Here is a 14182-nt window from a genome sequence, read left to right as displayed (position 1 = left end):
ATTTAAAGGGTACCAGGTTAAATAGAGGTTGCTCTAAGAGGGAACGTGCTAGTAGGATGAGAGGTGCTCAGTGTAAAAGAAAGGAAAAGATTCAATGGCATAGAGGAGAACAACTGCGTATTATTTGAAAAGCAATATGAGCGGTTATCATTCACCGTCATATGCAGCCTAGCTATACAAAAGTATATATACAGTTTAAATTACATGTATGACTGCAGAAATAAATTCAACTTTTGCACGATAAAGGACACAGAAAGGTAAGTCTAGGGCTATCCAAGGACGCCCTTGGATAGGCCTAGACTTACCTTTACTATGTGTTCTGACTAATTGCTGTTGTGAATAAGGTTCTAGGACCATTGTCTTTTGTATCACGTAGTGCCCAGGTCAAGGACTAACCTTGGGAATACCCCATTTTTAGGTCTCGCCTGGCGTTGCAGCGCGAAGCGCTGTCGCCAGCGACACCTATTGTGGTTGTGATGCCTGCCAAGTGAGACAGACCAGTGCACGAGCAGAATCTGCTCTGTGAACGTGCTTCCCACGAGCCGATTCTGGTCTGTGAACACACTTCCCATGAACAGCTTTTGCGCGTTAAATCGATTGGAGTGCTTCTCTCCGGAAGACCTGCTGCGCGTTAATTATAGTTGAGTGCTCCTGTCCGGAAGACGTGTTGCTTGTTAATTACTTACTTTGTTGTGATCGGGAGCAGGCGTCTTACTGGCGCCACGCGTTCATTAGGCATAAAAGCTGCACGGCACGCGATAATTAGGGCAGCATGTTTTAGGACTTTTTTTTGCAATTACTTGTTTATGAAGGTGTGAAGGGGAGCGCGTGCATACCAAGCAGGCGGTGGCGTGTGTTGCTGGGCAGCTGCGCACGCTGTCTGTGACGGGGGAGCGCGCGCTGCTGCTTTCAGGACCGGTGCGCGTGCCGAGCTGCCCGCAGTCTGCTCCCCTCTCCTCCTCTGGTGCCTCTGAACCCTCTTAGCCAGACCCTCCAGGATTTCGCAGTTTGCCGCGAAATCCGCACTTTTGTAAAAATACCGAGATTTTTACAAAAGTGCCCGTGAAATCGGCACTTTTGTAGAAATCGCGGCATTTTTACAAAAGCCGCTATATCCTGGGGGGTCTGAGCAGTCGTCTGATACAGAACTTTCACCGCATATCATTAGTATGCTATATCCGGGAGTGGGAGTTACTGATAATGTGTAGGGTGACCTCGGATTGCTGCTTTACCTCCAATCGAGTGCGGCTACCAACATTCCGAAGTGCTGATTGGCTGTGGAGTTCGCATGCGCCTGAGTCCACGGCGTTTTACATTCGGCGGTTGTCTCCCAGTTTGAAGTTGAGGGAGCTTGGCTGGATGTCCAGCTGAGGTGAGTGACTTACCTGCCACGGGTCAGGCAGGCCTGTCAAGACTGTTGCTACCCACCGTTCTAGATAGGACTCAGACAGTGGCGTCGTTAGGACCCTACTCCGCCAGCTAACCGCGCGGGGGCGGAGTGGAAGCTATGGAGCCCTCAAGGCTGGTGACCGCCACAGAGGACTTGTCAGCGACCCAGGAAGCGCCTCCCTGGTGACAGGCTGCACACATTAGTTTTGTGCGTTGTAATCTACAGCCAGCGTCCTCTTGATAGAAGCCTGAATGAAATTCATTTATAGCTACTTTTGTAGGTGGGTGTCACTGGGCTGCATTTCGGTGTTTAAAAACGCAAGTGCATTGTGAGGAACATGACAGAGGATGAACTCTGGCGCAGCACTGGAGAGTGCAGCCGACTTTGCTTTCGCTACCACATTACGTCACCAGGGCGAAATGTCTTTCATATTCTGATCAGCAGCGCATAACATGTTAAACAGAAGAGTTGTACTACAAAAAGCGTAGAACCGAGTCATGTTGAAGCTCTCCGTGTAGCTTCAGGTGCGGGGGCAATCAGATGACTCAGACACCAGTGTGGGGGGGGGGTAATGGTATGGCCGGTGCTATGATATGATGCTGGTAACTGGGTCTCGCCGGCATAGCCCAACTGGCAGATGAAGAATTGCAATTCCAAGGGATAACAGCCTTCACCTGTGGCTGCTTCCTCTATTCCATATTCCAGGTTGCCTATTCAAAGTTGAATACTCTGCTAAAACAGTTACCATTGATTTAAGGCTGAAAATGAATGATTATGAGTAAAATAAAGTGCCACTAAAATGCCGCTAAATTTCCATATTTGTGCCTCTAAATTTCCATATTTTTGCCGCTAAATTTGCGAATCCATGCCGCTATATCCTGGGAGGCTAAGTTAGCGCAGACAGAAGCAGCGGCGGGCGCAGCACCGGGCGGGAGGCAGCGGCGGCAGCAGACATGGACAGTCTCCATCGGTGCCGGCCGGGCAGGCAGTGCCTTTCAGCCCATGGAGTTCCTGCGGGAGCCGCAGACCATCCTCAGGGTCACCTCTTGGGTAAGGGGGGATGATTTATTGGGGGGGAAAGGTGGAGGTGCTGCATGGTGGGCTTGGACAGGAGGGCAGGGTGTCGTGCACAGGAAGCTGCATAGAAAGAAAAAAATATGGTACTGTGCATCCAGAATACTACGGTCGTGCTGCAGATACTGTGCAGGATGTACATTGGGCTCTGGGTATATAAGAGGGTGTGTTTTTATGGGGCGATCAGTGGATAATGCTGTGCATGAGGAGGAGGGGGCGCCTGAAGCGTTATTCTGCACAGAAGGATGCTGTGAATATGTGACAATGTATTCGAGAAGTGCTGGGCATTACAGACACTGTATATGGGGCGAGGAATGCGGTGCACGGGGGTTTCTCTGTGTGTGGGTTCTGGGAAAGGTGCATTGGTGGGTCTTGTAAGGGGTTTGCTGCTTTGCAGGAGTGATTTTGAGGGTGGGCAATATGTATGGAGCGTTACATCCTGCCTATGGGGAGGGCTTGTGGGTTTTTGTATGTATGTGGAGCACAAGAGAAGAAGGTTGCTGTCCGTGGTAGATAGCAGTGTGTGACGTACTACTGTGCAAACACTAATGGGTGTTTGTGGGGGTAATAGGTGTGGGGACGCTGATCAGGGAACTCCCCATCGAGGTTCAGTGTAGGGGGAGGGCATGCCGCTGTATGGCGGGAAGTTGCACCTGCACGTGCCGTGCATACATACGTGGGGAGCGGGATCGTGCCTAGGGGGGTGGGGATTCTGTTCAAGGGGGTAGCTGTCCATGGTCGGGTTCCTGGAGGTTGGAGGGGATGCTATGCTTGAGTAATGTGGTAAATTGGATTGGAATACGTGCATTGGGGAGGGGGTGTTTTATTAGGGGCATACAGTGGTAGAAGTGGGCGGGATCGGAAGGGCACGGCGTGCCCCTACTTTTTAAATTTGACACAGTCCGTTCCCCTACTTCAGTATTTTAAAAATGCGTCCCAGGACGGCAGGAATGGACCGAATTTAAACAATACTGTGCGATCGTCCGGCCCTGTGTTTTGTTAAGGGAGGCGTCTGCAGAGGCCACTACCTCCTCCCTCTCCTCCTCTGTATCTGGGGCAGAGATCTGAAAAGCAACACTGTAGGAATAATTAACCAGCACTCGAAAACTGCAACCTTTGGTGGCCAATAGAGTGTGATTTACACCTAATTTAGGGAGGAGGCCCCCTGCCAGCCCCACTGATGGTCACATCAGGATGCATTTTAGGCATCACACTTGACCTCATCTGCCATTTATTTTCGGACTCTGATGACGCCTCAAAGAAAGGAAAAGCACTCCAGTGTAGAATTCCTGGCAGACAATGCCCAAACCTAGGCGCTTTAAAAAACAAGCATTTACAATGCAATAGGTCTCACATTCTCTAAACTTTGACCTATTGGTATTGTAAATGACAATACCGTATTGTAGTTTTTTTAAACATAAATAAAAGGCATTGTCATTTACAATGCCAATAGCTCAAAATCTCGCAAATGCGAGACCTATTGCATTGCAAATGCTGGTTTGAAATGGCTACGATAAAGAAGAGCAGGTAGAAAGATCGTTTCTTATGTACCCAGGGGCAACATTTTGGAACCAGCTGCCTTTCACTTCAAACAGGTCCTTTTGGCAATCCTGAAGATCTTGAAAACCAACTTATTCTGTCAGTTATACTTTCAGGTGTCTCTGTAAAACTTGACTTATTGTCAGGAAACCTTTGGGTGTCAAAGCACTGCATAAAAATTAACTCATTCAATTCAAAGATTGCCAGGAGGCAACATCTGAAAGTCCTACAGTGCTCCAAACTCATACCAGTGCCGCATAAACCGAGGCTACCCACAGAACAGCCAGCACCAAGACTGCCTCAAAAAAGTAAGATCAATAAATAAGAGGGCCGCCTAGTCACTTTGGGAGGATGAATATATTTACCTGTTGGTTGCCAGAATTTCTTCTATAGTCAGAACATTTCCAAGTAAGTTTTGAGCCCAGTTAAGTTACTTGTATCAAGAAGATGACCATTCTAATGTGTGTTATCCAATAGAGTATCAATACCAATCACTGGAATCATTTCTCTAATTATAAACCTGACAATTGAACTCAACTTTTATGACTATATGTTGGACTTCTAGCACTTGCTTTTTCGCAGCCATTTCGAGATAGCCCATGTTTTGTACAAGAACCTAATGAAGTTTTAATTGAAAACAGCAACACCCTTTCATTTCACTGCTACTTATTTCAGACTTATGAGGAGAAAGTCTTTATCCTATCTCATTTGCAGGGGGTTAGTTTTTTTTTCTCCATCAGTCACTGCAAGTGTAAATACAGGATGAAAGAAGACATGATATCCACACTCTGCTCATAGCTAAGACTAGGAGTTGAGAGATGAACAATACTTCCATAATTTCAGTTGTATGTCACAATACTGTTGCGTCCTCTCATTATACCGTTTCCCCAACTGCTGCTCTCCCAGTGCCACAAGTGTCAACGAGCAGCTGCACTTTAGGCGTGAAAATAGGAGCCCTCCAAGCTCTGCAAAGGGAATATCTGATCATAGATTGAGCTATGGTACTATCGTAAACTCCCCAATGGATCAACAGGAAGTGGACTGGTCTGGCTTACTACCGCAAACTCCAACAGTCTATCTAGAATGCAAGTGTTACTTCAGAAGCTGTGGCAGGCAAAATACACACTTGACGCACCATAAAAATTCAATAGTCGGAGTGCCACCTGATAGGTTAAGACACCATTTCCAAATTCTATTCAGAGTATCTACTAGATGATCACCCGGTAGCAGGGAACTCAATAAGTGTCTCAGACTTTGGACGAACATAGCGCAACTACTGCATTTAAAGAAGCTCATCTGTACTCTATAGCACTCACATTACAGAAAATCACATAACCGTCTGGCAAACGCTTGTTGCCACTATTATAGATATGCTACACATACAAACTGTCCTGCAATAACCTAGAGTGACCTTCTGTAAACAAGTTGTTCCAATGAAGATCAAATTAAAACATTGTCACACATCCATTGAGCCAACCCTTTTTTCAGCCTTTTTAGTATCTCTTATTGTGTCCGCTGCTTCAGAATAAAACAGATATTGCCTATATTGTCATGGACAATGGCTTTTGTTCCATTCGTTCAGAATTTCACGAGTAATCAAGGAAATGTTTATTAAGTGAACAAGACTAACGACAAAATGTAGTGACAGTTAATTTCTTTGCGGGATAAGGAATCAAATGAATATTATTTTTACTGTAGAATAAAGAATTTTAATATAGTGTTAGGTACACTGGCATCACAGTGAAGAGTGATGGCAGAGATGATTTGCTTCATTGGTGCTGATGGATTGTACTTATTAAGGCTTTGGTTGGAAAAATGCCTTGCTGCAAAAATAAGAAAGCGGAACAAGATTATAACTTGACTTTCCTACACAACACCTCCACTACCTGCTGCAAAATGTTAGGTAACATCTAAAGTGTAACCTTGCCAACACGTTTCAGCCCTTTAAAAAAGCCCAAAAGGGTCCTGGGCTTTCTTCAGGGCAAATGGATCTCCAACCCTGTTTTTTGAGTGGGTTATTTCCTATATTTCAATATAAAGTGCAGATAGCTGTACTTATTAGGACCGGCAAGTAGAATAGTTGCTCTCATCCGGTACTGTAGGGTATCATATCAGTCTGTAAAAGAAACATTAATTTGGGTTATCACACAAGCCACCCATTCAGAATGGGTGCATATAGCGTGTTTTCATCCAACATGCTTTGTGTAGTCGTGACTCCAACGAGCATTCTGGGTATAACGCTGTCCCAGGTAGTTACTAGTTTCGAGTGGTAATGACATTCACTTCTCAAAACCCATACCGTGGAAACCAGGTAAAACTTCCCACACTTAATAATCATGCTGTACCTTTACACTCGTACTCAAACTTCCGGGTGAAGTTATTACCCGTATTTTGTCACCTTGCAGACGGTTTAACTCCCTGCATCATAATTTCTTACCCTTTTGCGGAGGTTCTAGAATCTCTCAAGGGACTGCGGATAAAGGGGGTAGCCGTGTAGTCACTCTGTACGGGTAACGCCGGGAGTAGGGTGAGGGAAGAAAACAAAACGGACACCAGCTTGTTAATGAAATGCGGCGACAGTCTCACACAAGCACCTCTCTGTTGCTTTTAAGCACGTCCTCCCGTCTTACTTACTTCATCAAAAAGTCCTGCCCCATTGTCTCACCTACTTGGGTCCGCGTCTCCCAGTATTTCCGACATTATTTGCCAGGACTGCGTCTTATAGTGTGTTTGAAACTGAGCATTTCTTGATTGTCCAGGGGTGGAGCCCCACCCCTGGAGTTTTCCGACGACGTAATTCCGTAAGTCCCAAGACAGGACTAGGGAAAAAGCTGGCATCTTGGGAAATGAAGTCCATTTCTTTAAGTGATCATGGACACATACCAAACACCCATGTTTGGCATAATGGATGGTAGTTATGATATGCAGTGACACAATAAGAGGATATGTAGTAGCAGGGCATAGGGCATAACTCACTGAATATCAACTGGTAGTATGTAAACTATCTATATTCCAGTTGTATGATGGCAATTTAATCATTGCGCATCGATTAGTTACCAGATGTATAATCTATTTAATGCAATTCCCTTTCTATCTATTAGGATGTGTAAAGGATAGTTTGCATGCATATATGCAGACTTTTTATCACCGCATACTAAGGAATGAGGCACCACATAATCACAAGTGATGGTGCACATGTAAAATGTAGTTGAGAAGAAAAATGTAGTATCCTAACATCTTTTTCTTGCTATGAAAATAGAGCGAAGAAGACGTGTTTGGATGTCCATGCACCTCTATGCTTGTAAGTGCATATCTCCAGAGTGATTTGAGATGTAATCACTGAGTTAACTTAGCCCTTAGTGTTACTTCAATCCGGTCTGTTTGAAACGTTAATAAGTCATGGTTCCACAACTATCCCTGTGTTGCCATTCGTTGGGGGATCCCATTATAAGGTCATGGGTTTGGATAACGGAGAGACATGTTCAGAATCAATGGAACCGAAGCATTTATTTAATTTCTGGTTCAAGTGATTCCATGAAATGGAGTTGTTAAGTCCCTGTATATGGGTCTGTAACCTGTAAAACCACCGATGTACTTTCTCTAGCAGTCTCTAAGGTATGCACGTGCCACCCTTAATCTTCTCGATTATGGTCTACCTCAGATTGTTATCTGAATGTCCCTTCTCATGGTAGTGAGAAGTGAGTCTGGTAGCTGTGATTGTCCTCCTGATCGTGCTCCTATGCTCACTTATCCGTGTTTTGATCTTCCTAGTAGTCATTCCAATGTTTCAGTCTTTGCAGGGGCAAGTGACCACATAGACGACGTTTTCAGGATTACAATTCGTGTGAACTCTCTGTTCCCAAGAGTATGCAAGACCCAGGTCAACATGGGTGGTGTGGGAAGTGAACTGACAGGCAATACATGAACCACACGGACAGTGGGCCTTCACCTGTGGTTGGTTCCATAAGATCATTTGTGTGCTCTGCTTTGGTTTCCAACTATCAGTAAGGACTAGTGTGTTCCTGAAGCTTTTGTTGCGTCTGAACGAGAAGATGGGTTTTTCAATCTATAGTTGGTTGGAGGTAAGTATGTGCCACTTGGTAATTATTTTTTTGCTAGCATTAATGATGAATTGTAGGTGGGGACACATATCAATGACCGTTCCTCTTTTCGTATTGGTCTCAGGTAGGGCAGAGCAGGGTGTATTGCGGGACCTTTTCCATGCCTGTTCTATAACATTTTTAGGGTAGTCCTTCTCCTGTAGTTTCTTTGTTAGTTTATCTGCCTCCTTGTTGTAGTTTTCAAGATCAGAGCAATTCCTTCAGATTCTCAGGTATTGTCCGACGGGGAGGATTTCCCTCAGTGATCGTGGGTGGGCACTATTGAAGTGGAGCAGACTATTGCAGTCTGTCGGGTTTGTATAGAGCGTGCTTTACAACTTCCCATTCTTTGCTATGATGTTAACAGCCAAGAAAGAGACCTTCATATTGTGAGTAGACATCGGGAAGCGGAGGAATGGATTAAGTTGGTTTATCCAGTCTTCAAATGATTTTCTGCTGTTTCATCACCGTGCCAAATGAGCAGGATGTCATCTATGTATCTTAACCAGCTGCGGATCATGCCAGAGTATGGATTATTCGTCCAGATGTGTTCCTCTTCTAGTTGGCTCAAATAGAGACAAGCAATACCAGGGGCAAAAGTACCCTCCATGGAAGTCCCACAAATCTGTAGGAAGAGCTAGTCTTCATACCTGAAAAAGTTCTCTGTGAGAGCCATGTGCATCAGCGTCATGATCCACTCAACAGGTGCTTCCCAGGGCCAGTCTTGCGAGCGCAGTATATTTTCTATTACACACAAACTTTCCTCTTGTGGAATACTGGTGTATTGGGCCTCCACATCCAGACATATTGTTTCTTGTATAGGATCATATTCAAAATCCGCTAGGATTTTAAGTAGGTGTTTAGTGTCTCCTACATACAACCTGATGTGAGTAACGAGCGGTCATAGAAACCAGTCAGTATATTTGGAGAGGGGTTCCAAGATTGATCCAATTCCAGACACGATAGGCCTAACTGGAGGAGGGGGTTCTATCCTTATGTATTGTATACAACAGTGGTGTTCTGGGTTCCTCTGTATTAAGGAAATCCCTTTCATTCTTAGTTATCCAATTCCTCTCCAACGCTTCTGCTGTTATTGTGGAGATAGTCTTCTGTAGGCGTGCTGTAGGATACCTCTGTAACATCTTGTAATGTCTCTCATTGAGACATGCGTTCCTGTACATGTCTACGTCCTGTATCACGATTGCTCCGCCATTATTGGCCAGTTTAATAACAAGATTGTTCCTGTTACTTAATGACTTTAATGCCTCCTGTTCCTTTCTGCTGAGGTTGTTGTAGGTGTTTCTTCTGGGTTGTAGTAATTCTACCTCCTTAGTGACTGCTTCCTCAAACGCAATAACCTCTGGTGGCATTATAGATGGAGGTGGACAGAATGCAGATTTATGCCGTAAAGGTGTGTAACCTGTGTCTTTTTCTTGCTGATGTTTTCCCTCAAAGAATGTCTTCACTTGGATCTTTCTAAACGTTTTTAGTCTCTGAAACTGGTAGAACAGATTGATCTAATCTTGGACCTTTGTTGTCTATTCTTGGGTTCCTCCACCACCAACACTTCTAGGTCACGCAACACAATCCAATAGGGACAGACTTAACACAGAGCCACTTCCACATAACATATTTGGGTGCATGGGCAAGCAGGTGGAAAATATCCTCTGAATCAGTTTGTGCATCAGGCAAAGTGTGATTATTCCATGAGCTAAGTTCTCTTGTGTAATTCATGCACAAACATTGTTGCGATAATAAAAGACTAGCACGAATGCTGCTTACATGACCTAGCACCACTAGCAATTAGGATACTTCGATTTGGGGTTACCTACCTGCAGAGTTGCTTATGGCAGCTACTCAACTTGAGAGTTATGTCAAAATGGATGAGCAGTCTTGTAACTTTACTTAGCTGTGAAGCTGCAATTTAATTTTGCCACCCAAAATGATTCCTGGCTTAATATAATTTCTGTGTAGCTAGTTGACACCACTCAAATCTTAAAAATAAGACGATCAAGCTGATCCGCAAAGCGCAGGGGTTCTCAATGCACTATGACACAATTGCTGGTTAAGTGCTCCAAGATGCCATAACCAACGTTAGATCCTCCAATCAACTGCCTGACACAATCTCTAGATTCATTAGCATACATGCCTAACCATGTCTACTCCAATGGACTAATCTGGTGAGCTACTCACTTAAACAAGGTGTTTTCACCAACAGTTTAGAAATCAGCCAAGGAGCTCCAATCTTGGAGAAACAAAAAACTTCAGCTGATGCATGTGGTTTTAATAACTTTTGCAGCCTTTATCCTGCCCTTCTTAGGGAAGGTAACAGAAAGCTTTGTAGCTGCTTAACATTCTCGTCACATCCAAACAACTTCCTTAACACTTGTGATTTAGACCGGACCATTGTACAAAAACGGCACTGCTGCAAATTATTGATAAATAACTTGGCTTCCTTGATGCTTGGAACTCATGCCTATTTGTACACCTCCAGCTCCCTCTAGTAGAGTACAGCACCGTCCCTTGATTAACATCTTGAAAGAATTAATAGACATTGAGGGGGTGGTCCTTAACGGGTTCTACTCCTACCAGTTAAATCGCTCTTAAATAGTTAAAACTGGGAACTCTAACTCCAGAAAAGTCCACCTATGCCAACGGATGCCCCAGGGTTCGGTCTTATACTCAACTTTATTTAACCTCTACCTTGAACCAGTTTGAAAGATGTTTAGTAACTCTGAGATTCAGTGCTATGAGTATGCACATAATACCAGAATCACTACAACGACATCTCATATTCTGCAATGCTTTCGCCAAAGTTCAAAATAGGACGTCAATCCGCCATCAAAAAACTTAACCCAGCTAAAAAAAAAAAAAAAATTCTTGCCCATCTCACTGCGGAACTGTAATCTACCACTCCACAATTGTATGAAAGCCTTTCCTCTCCTGGATTGTAAACTAGCTATTGTGGAGTTGTACACATCTCTGGGTTTTATCATCGATATCCAGCTAAACTTCCAGAGGCACATCTCCGCCATAGCCAAAAACACCTGTACTAGAAACTGACCACCCACTCAAAAGCGGCCAACTGGAGCTTCACAACACATGCCTCAAGGGCAATCTAGTAACATGATGTCATGCTAAGGAAGAACCCTACACACTCCAGCAGCCAGAAAACCTTCACAATCAACTGAAGCCATACTAATGTGCAGATAAGTACAGTCAACTATCCTCAGCCCACCTTAAGTTATATGTTAATGTATAAAAGAGAAGAAGGAGTGCTATGTTTTAAGTGGCTAAGCCATCTGAGACCTGAAGACAGTAGTAATGAGCAAGAGGTCAATAAAAGGCAGGGATACTGGAATTATGCGATTTTGCAGCTGCTACATGTTCCGTATACATCTGGATTTGCTGCATCTGTCATAATGCATCGTCTACTGCAAGGTCTGCAGATTTCAACAATAAAATATTTCTAGCTGACCAGGATCAAAAGTTATTAAATGGTCCGAGACACTTATTACTGCACAGTGGAAGGCCCTTGGAAAAATTAATGGTCATCTTTCACTCGCTTATTTCTGTAATTAGGTGTCAAAGTGGTATTAATGAAGTAGAACATTTACCAAATGGGGCTAACATGTAAACAGTCCAAAATAATCAGATAACACTAAATGGACTGCATAATTTGTCTTTTCTTGCTGCACAGTCAACCTTGCCACATAATTTGGTCCGCCCCTCCTGTCTAGCTGCATCGGCCATGATAAATGTGAACTCCAGTGCACAGGTATGAAGCCAATAGTATATCATATCAGGGGAGTATGGCAGGAACATCCTCCTCATAGGGACATAACAAGCACAAACGGGTTAATTCGTGAGGAGATTAGTATTAATAGTGAAAAATTGGGCATCATGTTTCTTGGAAGCTCACAGTGACTGTAACTTCCTTTCTGTGCATATCGAGCGGTCGGTAATTGAAGGGTGTCCGGTAGGACTGACAGCTATGAGATGGGCTTGGGTGTACCGGCAAGACCAGATCTACAATCTTTGGAAATGCACAGAAAGCCTGTAGGGTTCCCCTAACCAGTACATACTTCAAACAGCAAATAAAAGAAGAACGCACTTAGAAACGTCTTCTAGATGTGTCGTAATGATCCCTGACTGATAAGTACTGTGAGCAACAACGGAAAAGTCATGTTTTAAATTATAGCAGATAACTTTATTTGAAGTTCTCTTTAAGTAGCACGTCCGTGCCTTTGCAGACTCTTAAAGCAGAAACAAACAGCGATATTTTTATTTTAGAAAGGTGGCCACCCTGGTGGCTGGGTAGTATGTGTGTAGGAACTCTTCCTTGCATGCCATGGTTTCAGTCTGGAAGTTGTAATTACAGTGCTACTTTGGTCCCTCGCTACTTCCATACTCACAGCGCCATCTCGGCCTCCATCTCCTTGAGCTTCTCCTCGCCGCTTTTAGTCGCCATGGCTACTACTGGATCGGGGGCCGCAGCCGAGCCCTTCAAGAAACCACCAGCCACAGACGGGTACCGACAACAGGCGCAGAGCCGCACGTCACCGCCCGCAGCCGCACACTGATGACGTCCACCGAGCCGTGCGTTCAGACAACGATCAAACCGGAAGCTATAGAGAGCACTACGACACAGAAGAGGGACTAAACATGAGCGTCGTAACCCGTGAGGCGCTTTAGTGTCGCGAGTCTTGTCTTCGTTTATTTATGCATTTTTATATAGCGCGGACTTTACCCGAAGGTGTCAGAGCGCTTCACAAAAGGAACAGAAATGGAACATAATGAGACACATTACAAAAGCATCATAGCTGCCAAGGTTTCAGATTGCTCATGTGTGACATTTTCATAATTTCTGTGTAATTTTGAGTGACATTCAGCGACTATGAGTGACACTTTCTCGCAAGAAAAATCAAGCAATGAAGATGAGGGAAGCATATTAAATACTATCCTCCTTCTTTCTCCTTGCGTGTTTTTCTCTCTCTGACTCTGGGTCAAAGTCATGATGAAGAGAAATAAGTGCTGGCCTCCAAAAATTAGTGTTGGTGGGCCCCGTCTGCAACCACAGGCTCAAATTAAGCGTTGGCTGGGGGTGTCTGAGGAGATATAATGCTGACATAGTGTACTGGAACTGATGGCTAAGTTCTATTGCTTCGCACTCCAATTCTTAAGTATATGTCATCTGACATGAACCTATAGAAGAAAGGAAAGTAAGTACCACTGATAAACGTGTCACCCGTGCTGGGGAGGCGTAGCATCACATCTTTAGCTCCTGAGTTTAAAGAGAGGATTAGTGAAGAAGGTCAGAGATTTATTACCACCACACTTGGCAACTACAACCAACACTCACTATCTCATTCCGCCAAACACTTGTCTTGACACACATAATTACTCTAACAAACACAACTGTACTGAGTGGTGAGCTGAAAGCTTTCCCCCATTTATGTATGTACTGTGCTGCAGCTGGTGCCGTTATTGAGATCTGTAAACTCTTCGGTAGTGCACAACTCCTCCAGGGTCTCTTCACCAAACTCTGAACTGTCCGTGATAGTGCCATGTGCGACCAAAACAGCATCTGTTGACTTTCATTTCAATACTGAAAACTCGCACATGACACTGAGAAACTTTCAAAAACAAAGCGCTGCTTTAACATTACCTTTTTTCCTTCTGTATTTGAGCAATTCATTTCTATGTCCTTCCGTATATCTTTCATCCCTCCACTTCTCCCTTACGGTCCCTAATGCCCTTCTGTCACTTCCCTTCTTCACATTTTTCCTCATTTTCAATATTTACACGTTTTTTTACAATGATATGCAAATGTTTATTAGTGTCACAGTTATGCGCATTTGTTGAAAAGCAGTCCGGTGCAACGAGTCCCACGGTTTGTGAATAGCTCTCTGCTGCATGATTTATGTGGCAATATTTGAAAGGCTAGGCTTGTGCACAGGCTTTTAGAGTCAGAGTCAGGGCCGGCCTCGGCTCGGCTCTGCTCTCCCTGTTTTTTTTGTTGCCTCACTCACCGGGCAAGCTCCACTTGTGCCAAGAGGCCGCCTGAGTTTCAGGGTGC

The 14182-nt window shown here is 44.4% G+C and overlaps 1 protein-coding gene across 1 annotated transcript in view; it reads right to left on the bottom strand.

The window, feature by feature from the left end:
- RBM42 (RNA binding motif protein 42) overlaps nt 1-12716 on the bottom strand; it is a 180994-nt gene extending 168278 nt beyond the window's left edge. Inside the window, exon 1 of the mRNA XM_078655417.1 lies at nt 12519-12716. Within this exon, the coding sequence (XP_078511543.1) occupies nt 12519-12574 (56 nt within the window). The 5' untranslated portion in view covers nt 12575-12716. The remainder of the gene's footprint in view (nt 1-12518) is intronic.
- Nucleotides 12717-14182: the final 1466 nt, after the last annotated feature.

The sequence above is a fragment of the Lissotriton helveticus genome, chromosome 7, assembly GCF_964261635.1.
Source record: "Lissotriton helveticus chromosome 7, aLisHel1.1, whole genome shotgun sequence".
NCBI classification, from domain to species: domain Eukaryota; kingdom Metazoa; phylum Chordata; class Amphibia; order Caudata; family Salamandridae; genus Lissotriton; species Lissotriton helveticus.
The sequence above is the reverse complement of the archived record's forward strand: the minus strand, read 5'-3'. Positions and strand labels throughout refer to the sequence as shown.